The sequence below is a fragment of the Papilio machaon genome, chromosome 20 (assembly GCF_912999745.1).
Source record: "Papilio machaon chromosome 20, ilPapMach1.1, whole genome shotgun sequence".
In the NCBI taxonomy this organism is placed as follows: Eukaryota; Metazoa; Arthropoda; class Insecta; order Lepidoptera; family Papilionidae; genus Papilio; species Papilio machaon.
In genome coordinates, this window is record NC_060005.1 from 986,932 (window position 1) to 1,001,803 (window position 14,872).

The window sequence follows — 14,872 nt, forward strand, 5'->3', positions numbered from 1 at the left end:
ATTATAGTATTAAAATATTAAAAAAATGTTATCTTAATGTTATATTAAAAGAGTTTTAAATATTATAAGGTCGGGTTAGCTCTTTATTAATATTCTTGTCGATAACAGAACGCCTGTTTAAGATTTTAATTTGTTCTTGTGAGAATTTTCAAAGATCTCGACTTTAATAAGTTTCGCTGGCTTTGTGCATGGTTTCTCATTAAAATCTGACATGTCATGAGCATATTTTTGTAGATATTTTTGTAGAGACTTATAAAATCTACTTCTAACTATATATATATATATATATATATATATATATATATATATATATATATATATATATATATATTGTTAATTCAATTAAATCGTATTGTTTCCTCTGGTATTGCTGATGTCTATGAACTTCGATGATCACCTTGGTGTTCTCACTACTCATTTTCCCTCTTATTTTATGAAAACAAGTTGAGATTTTTGAACAATAAAGGAATTATGGATAAACTTACAAACATACCAAGCATCATTAAAATCGGATTTCATCAATTTTATGATACATTCACTCAGTCATTCACTAACTATTATCGAATACTAGCTTTTACCCGCGACTTCGTCCGCGTGGAATAAAAAAATGCACACAAGATAAAAAAGTTCCTATGTCCGTCTCCTAGTTCTAAGCTACCTCCCCATCAATTTTCAACTAAATCAGTTCTACCGATCTTGAGTTATAAATAGTGTACATAACTAACATGACTTTCTTTTATATATATAGATGTTTATAGAGATCTTAGAACATATTCGGTGATAAACTTTTTACCGCAATTATTTTAGTTCCGAACTAAGTATTCTATTGAGGAAGTTCCTTTTGAAAGACGTTGCTTGGAATTAATTCGAGTTAGGGAAGTGCAGCCTGATTGGACTTTAGCCTCCGAAGTGAATCGGCCTGTTGCTAACTTATTGCTTAAGTCACAGCCACTGTTAGCCTATAACTTAAACAAGGTCACATATAAATTAAGTGAAACAACACTGATGATATATTTATTAGAAAATGTATTACTAATGTATTTTATGTATTAATATCTTTTATATTTTATTTCATAATTGTTTTTGTATTTCATTTTTTTTTAATCTTAATTTTTTTTTTAAATCTAAAGATATCGTTAATTCGGACAGAAGAAAAATCTTTCTTGGCAAACTTTCGTCATATGTCTGTGACAATTTGTCGTTTTATTTCCAGACTTAAGTTTGTGACATAAATATTTTTTGTCTGTCGCATTGCGGAACTATCAAAAATATACAACAATATAGTATACATTATATTTGATGTTCCAAAAGATACTATATTAACTCCCACAAGGATACAAAAATCTTTGGCAAGTGACCAATAATTCGATTATTGAATAATACGCTTACTACAAATACAGTTAACTAAGTTAGTTTTTAATGCGGTTTAGCTATCACCCGCGACTCCGTCCGCGCGGAATAAAAAAAATGTACACAAGATAAAAAAGTTCCTATGTCCGTTTCCTGGTTCTAAGCTCAGCCCACCAATTTTCAGTCAAATCGATTCAGCCGTTCTTGAGTTATAAATAGTGTAACTAACATAATTTTTTTTTTATATATATATAAGATATAAGACTAGCTTTTACCCGATCTAAGTCCGCGCGGAATAAAAAATAGCAAAACGGGGTAAAAATTATCCTATGTCCGTTTCCTGGTTCTAAGCTACCTCCCCATCAATTTTCAGCTAAATCAGTTCGACCGATCTTGAGTTATAAATAGTGTAACTAACACGACTTTCTTTTATATATATAGATTATACTATAAGATGGCAAACGTGTAAGCAATGATTGGGATTCGCTGAAATAGCGAAAAACAAAAACATCTGCAATTGCAGATGCGTTGCCTACCTTTAATCACCGGAGGATGGGACGCACAAAAAGAGGACATTTCCTCATCCTATGCCTCCCCCGTCAAATCCACTTCCCCTTTCCATTCTTTTTTTTTATAAGAAAAAGAGAGATGGGAAAGGGTACTTATTAGGCTTCTGAAATGTCTAAATTATGATAAAGAACGAAGCGAAAAAGTCTTTGAAATTTTACATTTCAAAGACTTTTTCAGTACAGATAATAATACATCTGGCGTCTTTAAAACCTACCAAAGTTTTAACACAATCCGATTGATTATATCTTAAAGGACAAATTACATTAATTTTTATCTATATAGATGGAATATATGGCTTAATTATTATTACGACGTATCACTTTATTATTAAAGTAAAATCTAGAATGTAAAAATATACATACGTATTTTTGGAAATATAACAAAGAAATTATGAAGTCTGTCACGTAGTAAGTAACTACAGATCTTCTTCTTACAAGATTGTTTTTACAAACTCGTCAACAGCGAGGTTCAGCCTCTTAGATACATTATTTACAGCAATTTTATTTTGAGTGGTACTCACAAGGAAATACGTGCCAACAGTATCTTTTCTAATGCAGGTTCAAATACGTTCATACGTGTGTATGAACGTATTTGAACTCTACGTATACGTCTACGAATATCACTAGAAACTTTACCCGACTATGTTTTTGTTTGATGTGTTACTCAATTAATTCATTGCAAAGATAGAAAACTTTACAAAAATTCAATTTTTAATCACAAATAAAGGGGGGGCAAGTTGATGAAACTGGTTAAAAATTTTTCCTTAAAATAATCATAACTTTATATATTCAAGATTCAGCGACTTGTTTTTCATAACTTTACTCAAAGTTTTCCAGAAGTAAAGAACCTAATTGTAAGTTAAGACAGACGTGTATAGTGCATGTGCATGTGCTTGCTCCCTGATTAGTAAACAAGCCGTGCTAGTTACACAAGTTTTAGTTGTAAAGTGAACGAACTTCCTTCCACGAAGTGTTAACTCCTAAAAGTTACGTGCTGTACTTAAGTTAAGTGCCAACTTGTTTGTCATTTGAATTAGTTTAGTTAGTTTTCATGCAAAAATATTATTTTAGATAGAGAGAAGATCGCTATAAACTCTGTGATAATTTAAATTACGTCGATTTCCTTATTGACTGTTGGTTTCTGAGACCAATCCTAATATATATAAATCTCGTGTCACAATGTTTGTCCACAATGGACTCCTAAACCACTTAACCGATTATAATAAAATTCGCACACCATGTGCAGTTCGATCCAACTTGAGAGATAGGATAGTTTAAATCTCAAATTATAGTCGCAATTTTAATTTATTGCTAATTATTTGTCTGTTATTATTTGACAGTCACAATTATCTGTTAACTCCAAATGATTCTAACAGATGTCGATACCTTTCGACTGGGTTGAGTAAGTAATCAATAGATGGCGCTGCTATGGTAAATCTACGAACGTGTCATATAAGCTTATTAAATGCGCGCGACGGAGTCGCGGGCGACAGCTAGTAGCTCTATAAAAACCAAGTCGTTATCCCTCTTATAATGTTTGACAAAACGGATATAACAATATTTTTTGAAAGGGGATTTTGGTCTTAGAAACCCACGTTGAGACATCTGACTTTTCTACTCTGTGATACACGTCATAACATTGTAGCGTATCGTGCTTGCTCCCAGAGATTTAATTTACCGTTTTTAATCATAGAGGCATAAAGACAAGCGTCAAACGTGCAACTTGTCTTAAATTGTTATAGCTGGGAGCTTGCTCCGTTTGTGTTGAGAAATTTCAAGCGTTAACCCGTCTCATAATTAAGTTAAAAGAATGTCGTAAAACTCACGTTCAGTTCCCTTTTATTATCCCCTCCAAGAAAATACTGTTAATACATAATACATAGTGATGTTGTTGGTAATTGGTATATACATATATGTCATAGCGACTGCCGCCCATAGACATCCGCTAATGCAGAGGCGTTGCCTTTAATTTAGAAAATTTAAATTAATTTAGAAAGAGGAAATTTAAAAAATTAGGCCTCCTAATAAAATATATTTTAGTATCTCAAGTTTGTAGTACTGTATATTTTAATTTTTCAAAGCAACTTCTGGCTTTTTTTACTCGTATTTTGACAATATTGAATTTGAATTTTAAGTATGAATGTGGAGGAGTACACCTTTAAGGGCTGGTATTGGTAAAAACAGCTGGATTGTATAAAGGTTGACACGATTAGAAAGGTAGTGATGTCTGACATGACGTATGATAGAACGATCTTGAGGATAAACTGGTGCTCTGACCCTATGTGAGCAGGATAAGTATAGAGAAATTACGACATGATTGAAATTGAATTTATGGCGCAACAATTAGTGTTGTTAAATATTGTGTAATATTTAAAATCTGCTAATAAGCATAACAAAGCTATTTTATATCGATATTTATCAACATTATTAACTCGAATTTCACCGATTATGCAGATTATTTGGTAAAATAAATAAAAGAAATTATATTTTTAAGGTAAAGATAATGCAGGTGCAAAAAAAGATACAATCTTCTGGTGACAGTCAAACTACATTGTATTTCTTGAGGGCGATTTAAGAGATCTTCGAGCGTTTGTCAAATCTTTATCCACAAACACATTCTGTTTGTCCTTATGTTTACGTTGATGAGTGAAGCTTTGTACGAATTCTTGATTGCGTTATATAGACTTAGGTTCTAATAATATTGGCATGTTTTAATAAGAAGGATGAAGCGACCTGAGAATCTCTGAAATTCTCAGAAATGTCTAGTAACAAAACGTACAAGATTACTAAAACCAGAACTTTCTGGATCTAGAAAATATTGGTTTATTCTTGGTTTATTTGAATAAAGCAACCCGATAAATTAAACATATCTGATTATATCCGATATATAATAATAATAATAATAGTTCATTTATTAAAAACTGATATTAGATGATTATATTATCATTCTTTAATAGTTTCTTTCAATATTTTTTTTCATTGATTGGATACACTTTATCGCTCCATGTGTAATAAATACGGACAATATATTCAAAGCGTAAACATTTTTATTGTCTGTCTATATATAATATAAAATGCACTAAAAAGTAACAAAATAATTTCATGAAAACCCTCTAAAGTAAGAAAGTTCTCTTCTTTCTTGTAACATGTCTATATTGTATAATTATTGTTATTTCGCAGTCGTTATCGGGCGAAGTAAATAAGTGACATTATATATGTGAGATGTCTTAGACATAATTAGTTACGTTTCCCTACTTAGGCCGAAACCGACTCCAAAATTCACTTGCGTTAAACCCAACCTTAATAAATCAAACAATGAACTGAACCCATATTTGTTAATTTTATTTCATGTAAGTTTAACTTCGCATATTCGAATTTATTACAAATAAAACTCCAATATAAATGCAATTCAAAATAAATGTTAAAATATTTTACGTCCATTTGAAGTGCGACGTTTAAGCGAAAACTGATGAGATTTAAAAGTAAAATATGTGTCGGCCACTATTTTAATTGCATTCGATAAATTCGTTTCTGTTAGTCATTGTTTGAAGGACGACCGATTATATCAATGTATCAAAGCCTTTTTTCCCGTTTAAAGGACATTATTAACGAGTATGTTTATGTCTATGGGCCCTACCATAAAAAAACTTAGACACCTACAAATACATCTTAGCTTAAACATACGTGAGCCCTTTTCTAAAGTGACTCTTGCGCACGGCGCGGCGAGGATTTTTGACAAATCACGGTTATTGAAACATTATTATGCGCAGGCTTGTGAAATGCGATGGTTCCGTCTGATGAGTGTGCGTGTCGGAGGCCTAGTATTGGTACTCTTTTCCTTCCCATCCGGTTATTACAAAGAAAGGGAGGGAAGGGTAAATATTCTCTTTTTATGCGAAACTTCCTCCGGCACGCATCTGCAATCGCGGATGTTATCGAATTGCGGTCACTTCTCTATTTTGTCAAATACAGATGTCCGGTTGCTAAATATATTATATATTAATAGATGTTTTACAAAAGACTTCGTAATTTAAATAATTAAATTACTGGCTTTGAAAGTGATTTACAATTGCCTCGGGCAGTACTTTCATTGTTAGTTAGGCTTTTCGTTCGTTCTCTAAGTACCAAAGAGTCGTGATGTTACCTTGATGATGCTAATTTAATACAAATCTTACAAAAGCAAACGATTGCTTTGTAATTAACAATCGTAAGATTGTTAAAAGAAGAACTCGAAATTTAACATATAATTTTTCTGAAATATAAGTAATATATTTAATCCAAACAGTTGATGATGAGTGGACGCTTCGCTAACCGCGCGCCTTCAACCCGTATTATAAGACAATGACGTGTCGTGATTTTATGTCCTTCTCAAACTCAGTCAACAACGTCGAGACGACAGCGAGTGAACACCGCGTGGTGGGGTAGTGCCGGATAGATGACGAATTGAGTATATTTTTTGGCCTATATCTTGTGCGGTTGCTGGAGCGTTGATCAAAGGCGGACCTGAAGTACAAGCGCAGCAGCTTTGTCAACCGTCTTCTAGTTAGCCTTCCTTTGCTCCGATGGAACGTATTTCTCCTTTTGCTAGCAAACATATGCTCACCCTCATTGCGCTTAATGCTATAGTGAGCTTCTTGAACTTTTCTGCTTTGAAGTTATTCTTATCAAAGAAACTTTCTTGAATTAAAATGTAAAATGAAAACAACCACCTTAACCGTTTATATTCACTATTAAAATTTATTTAAATCTGACTCGTAGTACGCGACTTACATTTCTGGCACAAGAAGTTATAAAAGTTAGTTAAAAAAAAATAAAAAAGGCCGACTGACTATATAACATTTTATGCCCAATCACTGCGCTAAGATATCACAATGAACAAACGTGTTTCTGCTTTATTGATAAAAAAAGCAATCGCACACGTCCGCGTGGAATTAAAAAAAAATATTATAAGTAGCCTATGTGTTCTTCTAGACTATGATCTACAAATATGCCACATTTCATCGAGATCCGGTGAACCGTTCTGGAGATATCTTCAAACAAAAATCCACCCATCCATCCAAACATTCGCATTTATAATATTAGTAAGATTACGTCGACTAGAGGGCAAAAAATACATTCAACGAAGTTTTAATAGAGGGTCAACGCGGATCAACCCATAGTCACGACTTGGTACCGAATGTCCGTTCTATAATAACAACTTATTTAGATGTGCCATTTTTTTTGCAACGCCAAGAAGTGCAGATTAAAATTCTAACTGTACTGTATTTTATAAAGTATTTCCTATCTATCTTTACAGTTAACTTTAAACTTGAAGTTCTGAACAGATGCTACGCTCACAGTTTCAAGAACATCGCGCCAATATAAATTTTAGTATCTCGCTTTTGTGCATCTTATAATAAAGTTTAATAATATTGCTGGCAACTTTTTCCTGTTTGTGAAAGTTATTTTTTTTATATATTCACTACTAGCTTTTACCCGCGGCTCCGTCCGCGCGGAATGAAAAATAGAAAACGGGGTAAAAATTATCCTATGTCCTTTTCCTGGTTCTAAGCTACCTACCTGCCCACCAATTTTCAGTCAAATCGATTCAGCCGTTCTTGAGTTTTAAATAGTGTAACTAACACGACTTTCTTTTATATATATAGATTATTGAAATTATAGATGAGCATGATGCTTTTTAACTGTAGTAATTTTTATTTCATACCTAACTGTCGCCCGCGAATCAGTCCGCATGGAATTAAAAAACAAAACTTAATAAGTAGCCTACGTGTTCTTCCAGACTATGTTCTACATCTATTCCAAATTTCAGCAAGATCCGTTCAGCTGTTATGGAGATTTTTTTATATCATAAGGTGATAAACGATCGAGCGGTTACCTGAATTCGAAATAGCGAACCAACCGCTGCCCATAGACATCCGTAACTTCAGAAGGTTTGGTTACCTCTAATCGAAAGCGGAGGGGACACAAAGAGGGAAAATATTTTCCCTCCTCCGTCAAGTCCACTTCTCCTTCCCATCCTTTCCTTAAAAGCAAAAGATGGGAAGGGAAAGAGGATTAAAATTAGGCTTCCGGCACCACACTTATCAAGCAAAGCGCGGAATCTCCTGTCCTCTAAGGTTTAGATTATTGAAAGATTCAGATATACTAGTCGTCCATTTTACGAAATTCGACCGTGATTCATAATCAAAGGGTTTTTTATTATTAATTTGGATTAAAAAAAACTCTTTGTTCTCATTCCCCAGATTATATTTATTTCTGTCTTTCATGTTCATCTGTTCGTTACAAAGAGTTATAAAGTTTTCACTCCACACATTAATTAAATAATAGAATACTAAACAAAATAAACAGTATACATTCCTCAAAAGCTTATAATCAAAACCAATGAAAGAAGTATATTTCTGTTTTTTTTTTTTTTAGTGATAATGAAAGGTATAATAATATGTTTTTGTATGTAATAGTGAATCGGCAATTAAAATCCGCGATAAGACATTTTTTTTTCTATAGTCATTGTGATCATTATTAAGTAATAAATATAACGATGACAATGCGTAAAATGCTGCTGATAGCTGTTTTTTTTATTATCATATTATATTGCACAATAATTAATTTAATCCCATTTAAAAATATCACTTACGTATGTGAATATCGGAATAAAATAGAAAGCAATTTCTATCGAACGTATTTACGAAAAGCAATTACTTTGAAAAGCGTTTTATAGTAATTAAACAAATACGTTTATCAATGTCCATTCGTGTGTCCGGATAGTTTGCAATCTGACAAAAGTTATTTCATATGTACGTTGTTAGTATAAATATGGAATTAAATTAAGTTGGGTCCATTTAAACTTTAAATTAGTTAAATGTACAATTAACGTTCATTTTTTGTAATAAATGAAACAATGTATAGCGTGTTATCTATATATATAAAAGAAAGTCGTGTTAGTTACACTATTTATAATCGGCTGAATCGATTTGACTGAAAATTGGTGGGCAGGTAGCTTAGAACTAAGAGACGGAGATATGAACTTTTTTATCTTGTGTGCATCTTTTTTATTCCGCGCGGACGGAGTCGCGGGTAAAAGCTAGTAAATGATAAAAATAGACTTTTTTCTCTAAGGAAGCCCTAAAACTAAATCTACTTACTATGTTGTAATTTAATGACCCTTAGTATGTTAATTAATTTTTATAAATTACCATCGCTTACTAAGACGGCCATATTACATTTTTATCGGAAATCTTATGTAAATTATGTGAGTAGGTTAACAAAAACACTTTTTGTCTCTTTTAGCCGACTTCAAAAAGAATGAGGTTATCAATTCGACTGTATTTTTTTATGTGTTATAGCTTAGCTCCGCCCATGATGCTCCGGATTTTAATAAAAAAAATGTTATCGAAATGTAGTGGTTGCAGATGGGTCCCTCATTTATTAATTTTAAAAATAAGTAACTAGTTATTTTTAAAATTAATAAAAATATTCTTAGACAACTGTTTAAAAAAATTATACTGTAATAGTTTAAAAAAATCTAGATTTAACTTCAAAATGCGTTGCGAAAATTAAGGACTTTTTGTTTTCATCGCTCACGTATTGTAGCCTAAACTATAGCACATACATGAAAATGATGATCGAGGAATTTTAGCTCTTTAAATGTGATAAATAAAATTCCGTGAAATCATATATTTACTTTTATAGTTTTCCCACAATAATATTTTTGTTAAGTGGGATTACAATTATAATAAGGAAATTAACATAAATCTAGTAATTCACTAAGATTATGTCTTTCATTTTTACTTTACAATGCTTATATAAATTGAAGAAAATCTCAATTCACGACGTTCACTTCTAATCAAGTTTATCTTACTCTTACACGGTTATTTTTTAAATACCAATTTCAATGAGCAATAGTTAGTTGACTATGGTTATAGGTTTTATTATATTTATTAGGTTATCTCTGAAACGGCTATACCCATTTTGAGAGGATATTTACTGGACAGCAAGGATTGGAATAAGTTGCCGGCGTCAGTTTTTACGTCCAAGTACGATGTGGGGTCTTCAAGAGTTGAGTGAATAGGCATCTACAAAGGTAGCGTGTACCATCTTTAGACCTTATCATCACTTCATCGGGTGGGATCGTGTTCAAGCGCTAGCTTTTTCAATATAAAAAAAAACTATAAGAGAAATGTGAGGTAGCAACATAGGCCATCTATGTTTTTAATTCCGAGCTTACGAAGTCGCGGGATAGTTATCAATAAAATTAGTGACATTTAACAAATGAAATAAATTATTTTTAAAGACATTGAATTTAAAAAAAAAGTCAATCTTTTTAAAGCATGAAATAATTAAAGCATTAAATTTAATAGGATACATATCTTGGATGATTATTAATAATGAAACAACAAAAAAAGCGTTGTCAGTTGTAAATTGTGCTGATTCATAATGTTTAAATTGAATGCTCTATTAAGTTTAAACATTATAAACTAATCAGACGTTATTGATAAGTACATAATATGCATGTAAATATGTATATACTAGCTATGTCCGCGACTTCGTCCGCGTGAACAACTAACTTCGGGTAGTATTTTAATAATTTAAGCTAATTATTTTACTGAAGCGACGTGCTACACGATGATGTATGCATGTAGGGGAACCGAGAGAATTGTGTCAGAATCGCGTCAAATGGAGATCCTTGGTCTCTGCCTACCCCTCTGGATTACTGGCGTGAAAAATTACAACAAAACATACACAAAAACATGATGTCTTCCCATACAAACTTCCATCCCCTATTCCCTTTTGTTATATTGCACTCTTGTGGGTAAAACTTTTACAAACGTTGAATGTCATATTTATTAAGATGAAATTAGGAACCTAAAAAATAAGTTTCAATCTTCTAACTGTAAAAATTACGATACTTACATACAAAATTACATCCTCACTTTCATCAATATATCTTTCAACTATATATAACTATCATATCATAATATCTTACTAGTACATAAATAAAAGATAAAATAAAAATAATTTTTGATAACAATATCTTTTTATTTGATTTATTACCAAAGTAATTTTGTCTATTTAAATATGTATGTATGTAATTCATCATTAAAAATTATTACCATCCGTCCAAACCTAACTCTTTTACTCAACAAAAACAATTGCGAGAATGTTTGTGTTGTATGTGTACATATGTTCATTTGGATGTTGTTTTCATGCGACGCTTCTATGGCCTAAATAGCTTAACTGATTTTGTGAGAAATCATTCGTCTATCGTTGGAGTGTAATCTTTATGACAGATCCTTGTGGACAGACATAAATTATAGAAACTAAAATTGTAGGTTTTTTTTAAATTATTTTGCTATTAATTGCGTTTCTGCACCTAATTTTAATAACTATATTTAAATATGGTAAAATAAGAGATTTGTTTATAATTTATTAATTTATTTTATAACACTTGACTTAATTTGAGATAATTTATATAAAAAAGTAAACAAAACAATATTAAAGTTTCCGACGAACTCGTACCACAATAGTTATTATTAATAGGGTTTTAGAAGACAGGGATCGTTTTAAAATAAATATATAAAAGTATTACATTTCTAATGTTTAATACAAGACTTTAACACATTAAGTGCCAGGCGAATTCAATTTCTTACGAAAAATTTCAGTGGCACGGAACGTGTTAAAAGTCTAAGCAGTCCGCTTATTAGCACATTAAAATTAAAGTTTTATTCTTAGTGTTATTTACTGCCTCCTCACAATATTTAAATTAATATCACCGGCGGGGAAAGCAAACAAACGCGTGGGATTATATTCGAAGTCAAACTGTGTATTTTTCGAAGGTTCCACGCGGAATTTCGACAGAAACTTCACGATGCATACTTGTGACTGCCACTTAGCAAACCGCATGCCTGAAATCAAAAAATATCATTAACTCAAGGAGGAAGTATACACAGTTTTCACAATTAGATGATATCTGTGATGATGCCAAGAATTGTAACAGTTTGTAATTCAGCAGTAAATCTGGTGGAAATACTTAATTAACACAAATTTATCAAAACGCGTATTTTATCAAAGTTTTCACAAAACGAAATGTCTATCTCAATTCATGTCAACCAATTTTACTAGAGTTACAAAATTCTTACGTTTATTCATTTTAAAACTTTTACTTAGTAATATAAAAGGAATATTAACATACCTAGACAATTTCTGGGACCAGCACCAAATGGTAAATAAGCACAGGAATGTCTGTTTCTCTCATTTTCCGGACTGAATCTTTCGGGGTCAAATTTGTCTGGGTTGGGGTAGTATTTCGGGTCACGATGTATTCCCCAACCGGATAAAACTATGGTTTGCCCTTTCTTAACGGTAACATCAGTGCCCGGAATAAGGTAGTCAACTTTGGCGTTGCGCTGCAAAAGATCTGCGACCGGGTATTTTCTCAAAGTTTCATCAAACGTCTGACCTAAATACGGCATGTCGCTCAAGCATTCGTAAGTTATTTCCCCATTATGGCGTTTAAGAACCTCATCGATTTCTGCAATGAGTCTATCTTGAACATCGGGATTTTTGGCCAGTTCGTACAACATGTAGGCTATGGTGGAGGCGCTGGTTTCGTAACCAGCGGTGTAGAATATGAACGTCTGCGCTGCAATGATGCTGTCGGTCAGTTCGAGCGCCTTCACATCCTCGTCGTCGTTTCTTTTCGTTCCTTCAATTACTTTCTTTTGTCTCAATTCTAAAATTAAATCCACGAAGTCCTTTCTGTTTGTCGGCACACCACCTCTTTGTTTAATGACAGTTTTAGTAAGGTTGTCGAAAAATGTATTTACACTCTTTGGAAAGAGTGAGCCATTTAACTTTTTCAATATTCCAGGATACATCATATCTAGCTCGGTGCCGTAATTTACGGTGAAAACTAATTTGTCCAAATCTTGCAGAGATTTCAACATATTTTTATCTAAATCTATACCGAAGGCACAAGCCGAGATCGATGCCATTGTGAATCTTTGAACGAGGGGGTACATACGATGTTCCGCATTAGTTTGAATAATTTCGTCGACATAATTAACAAATTTGTCTCCACACTCCGTCATAAGACGCAACATGTTCTTCAGCTTTCCCGAAGTGAAGAGAGGAGTGAAACGGTTTCTTAAAACTCTCCATCTCTCGCCGTCGGCATGGAAAAGGTTAACACCAAGACCCTCGTCACTGAATTCGACTCCTCTGTCAGCGAATAAATCAAAGTCTTTTATTAAAATATTCTTGATTATGTCTAAATCACGTATCAACAGACATGGTGTTGTCATTCTATAAATTCCAACGACTTTCTCTTTAGGAAATTTATCGTAAATATCTTTTAAGACCATAATCGCTTGTTTTCGTCTAAAGAAGGAGTCCTTGAGATTTCCGACGAATGGTAGAGGCTTGGGTCCGACAACATTTCTTGATTTCCAGTAATTGAAAGTTCTGGTGAAATAAATGTATAAAGCGGCGAATAAAGCCGCGACAGCACTCAACAGAACGTACACCATATTGTTTAATGTGAAACAAGACAACTGAATGAACAACTGGTACATACGGGAGAATATATATATATATATATATACATGTTATACATACATGTTATGTACTTAATGTAATGCTGATCATGTTAGAAATGTTAAAACATGCTTTTAATGATGAATCAGCAAAATTTTAATATGACAATTCATATTATTTTGTTGATTCATTTATTATATAATTAACTAAATAAATAATATTAGGATAGTGATAGAATTTTCGTGGAATACTACCAAAGTTTCATTACTATCTGGTCAACACAAAAAACAACAAACAAACAAATATATCCACTGAAATAAAGGTTGTCCGGCATGACGTGTACCTGTAAACACATTGATAAATTAACCTATTTTTTATGGAATTTCTAAATTATGAAAATGCCAACATTAGATCGCGCTGTTGTCATTCCCTCATTGGTCAAAATATGACGCTGTCATTGTTAGTTCACATATTTTCCGTCTGCAACTAGATTCTTGTCATAGTCACATGTATAGATTTGCTCCGACACACAATGTGTTTTTAACCCAAAAAACAACCATCCTCTTTTTACATTTTTATTTTGTAAAACAGATACATATAATTATATTTTAAATTACTCTCACAATAATTCAAAAACATTTTCAAACATGAAAATAACGGAAATTAAAAATATCTGCGTAGCAACCCAAAAATCATAGAAATAAGTACAAAACTCGAGTAGCTCGCTCAAAGATCCTGCACTATTAGGATTAGATTTTTTTTTCGTGTTACTAGTTCTAAATGGTCCGGGAGCCAGCGACAGATTTTCATGACCAAGCTCCTCCCAATCGAAACTTCGTAAAATGCATAAGGGACTTATACTATGAATACTGGCCACCGTCGGCCACGCATGAAGTGGGAGGCTGCCACTGCCCACCCCACCCACGGAGTCGCAGCTGATGGTAGATTTACAGAAACACATATGGATTCGAAGATTGTAATAATATTAATTTTTCAAATATTTAAAAAAATCATATCTTTTGATCAAAGCACATATGAACATCGGAAATTCTAATCTTACTTTCGTAATAATCTATTCTACATAAAAAAAAAAATTCAGTCGAATTGATAACCTCCTTCTTTTTGAAGTCGGCTAAAAACGACTTTCGCTCGACAATCTTGACAAACAGGTTGCGAGCAACTGGTGATAAGGATTAACTTTAGACTAATTACCGTCAAATCGGCGGCTGCAATTTTTATGACGAACAGAGTTATCTCTAAGGACTTATTAGCCAAAGTTAAAAGTTGCGGAAACTCGTAGATTTTTAGTTATTAAATAAATGAAATCGTATTTTAGGTTAGATTTTCCACTACTTTTGATGTAACTTTGACAGTTTTGTTTTTAAATGGCCAAAGGCTTTATCCTATACGGTCTCATGTCA

General features: G+C 32.6%; 1 protein-coding gene across 1 annotated transcript; it reads right to left on the bottom strand.

Moving 5' to 3' along the window:
- Positions 1–11,643: 11,643 nt before the first annotated feature.
- Positions 11,644–13,472, bottom strand: LOC106716842 (cytochrome P450 6B5-like). Its single transcript, XM_014510480.2, has 2 exons — positions 12,109–13,472; positions 11,644–11,821 (listed from the first exon to the last, which is right to left on the bottom strand). Exons 1-2 carry the CDS (start codon positions 13,442–13,444, stop codon positions 11,655–11,657), a joined length of 1,503 nt encoding a protein of 500 aa, XP_014365966.2. The 5' UTR covers positions 13,445–13,472; the 3' UTR covers positions 11,644–11,654.
- Between the last annotated feature and the right edge of the window lie 1,400 nt (positions 13,473–14,872).

Bases quoted from the DNA above. Each gene is read 5' to 3' on its own strand.
- LOC106716842 (XM_014510480.2), bottom strand. From the start codon at position 13,444: ATGGTGTACGTTCTGTTGAGTGCTGTCGCGGCTTTATTCGCCGCTTTA. The intron at 11,822-12,108 runs GTATGTTAATAT...TTTTGATTTCAG, and splicing joins TGGTCCCAGAAATTGTCTAG to GCATGCGGTTTGCTAAGTGG.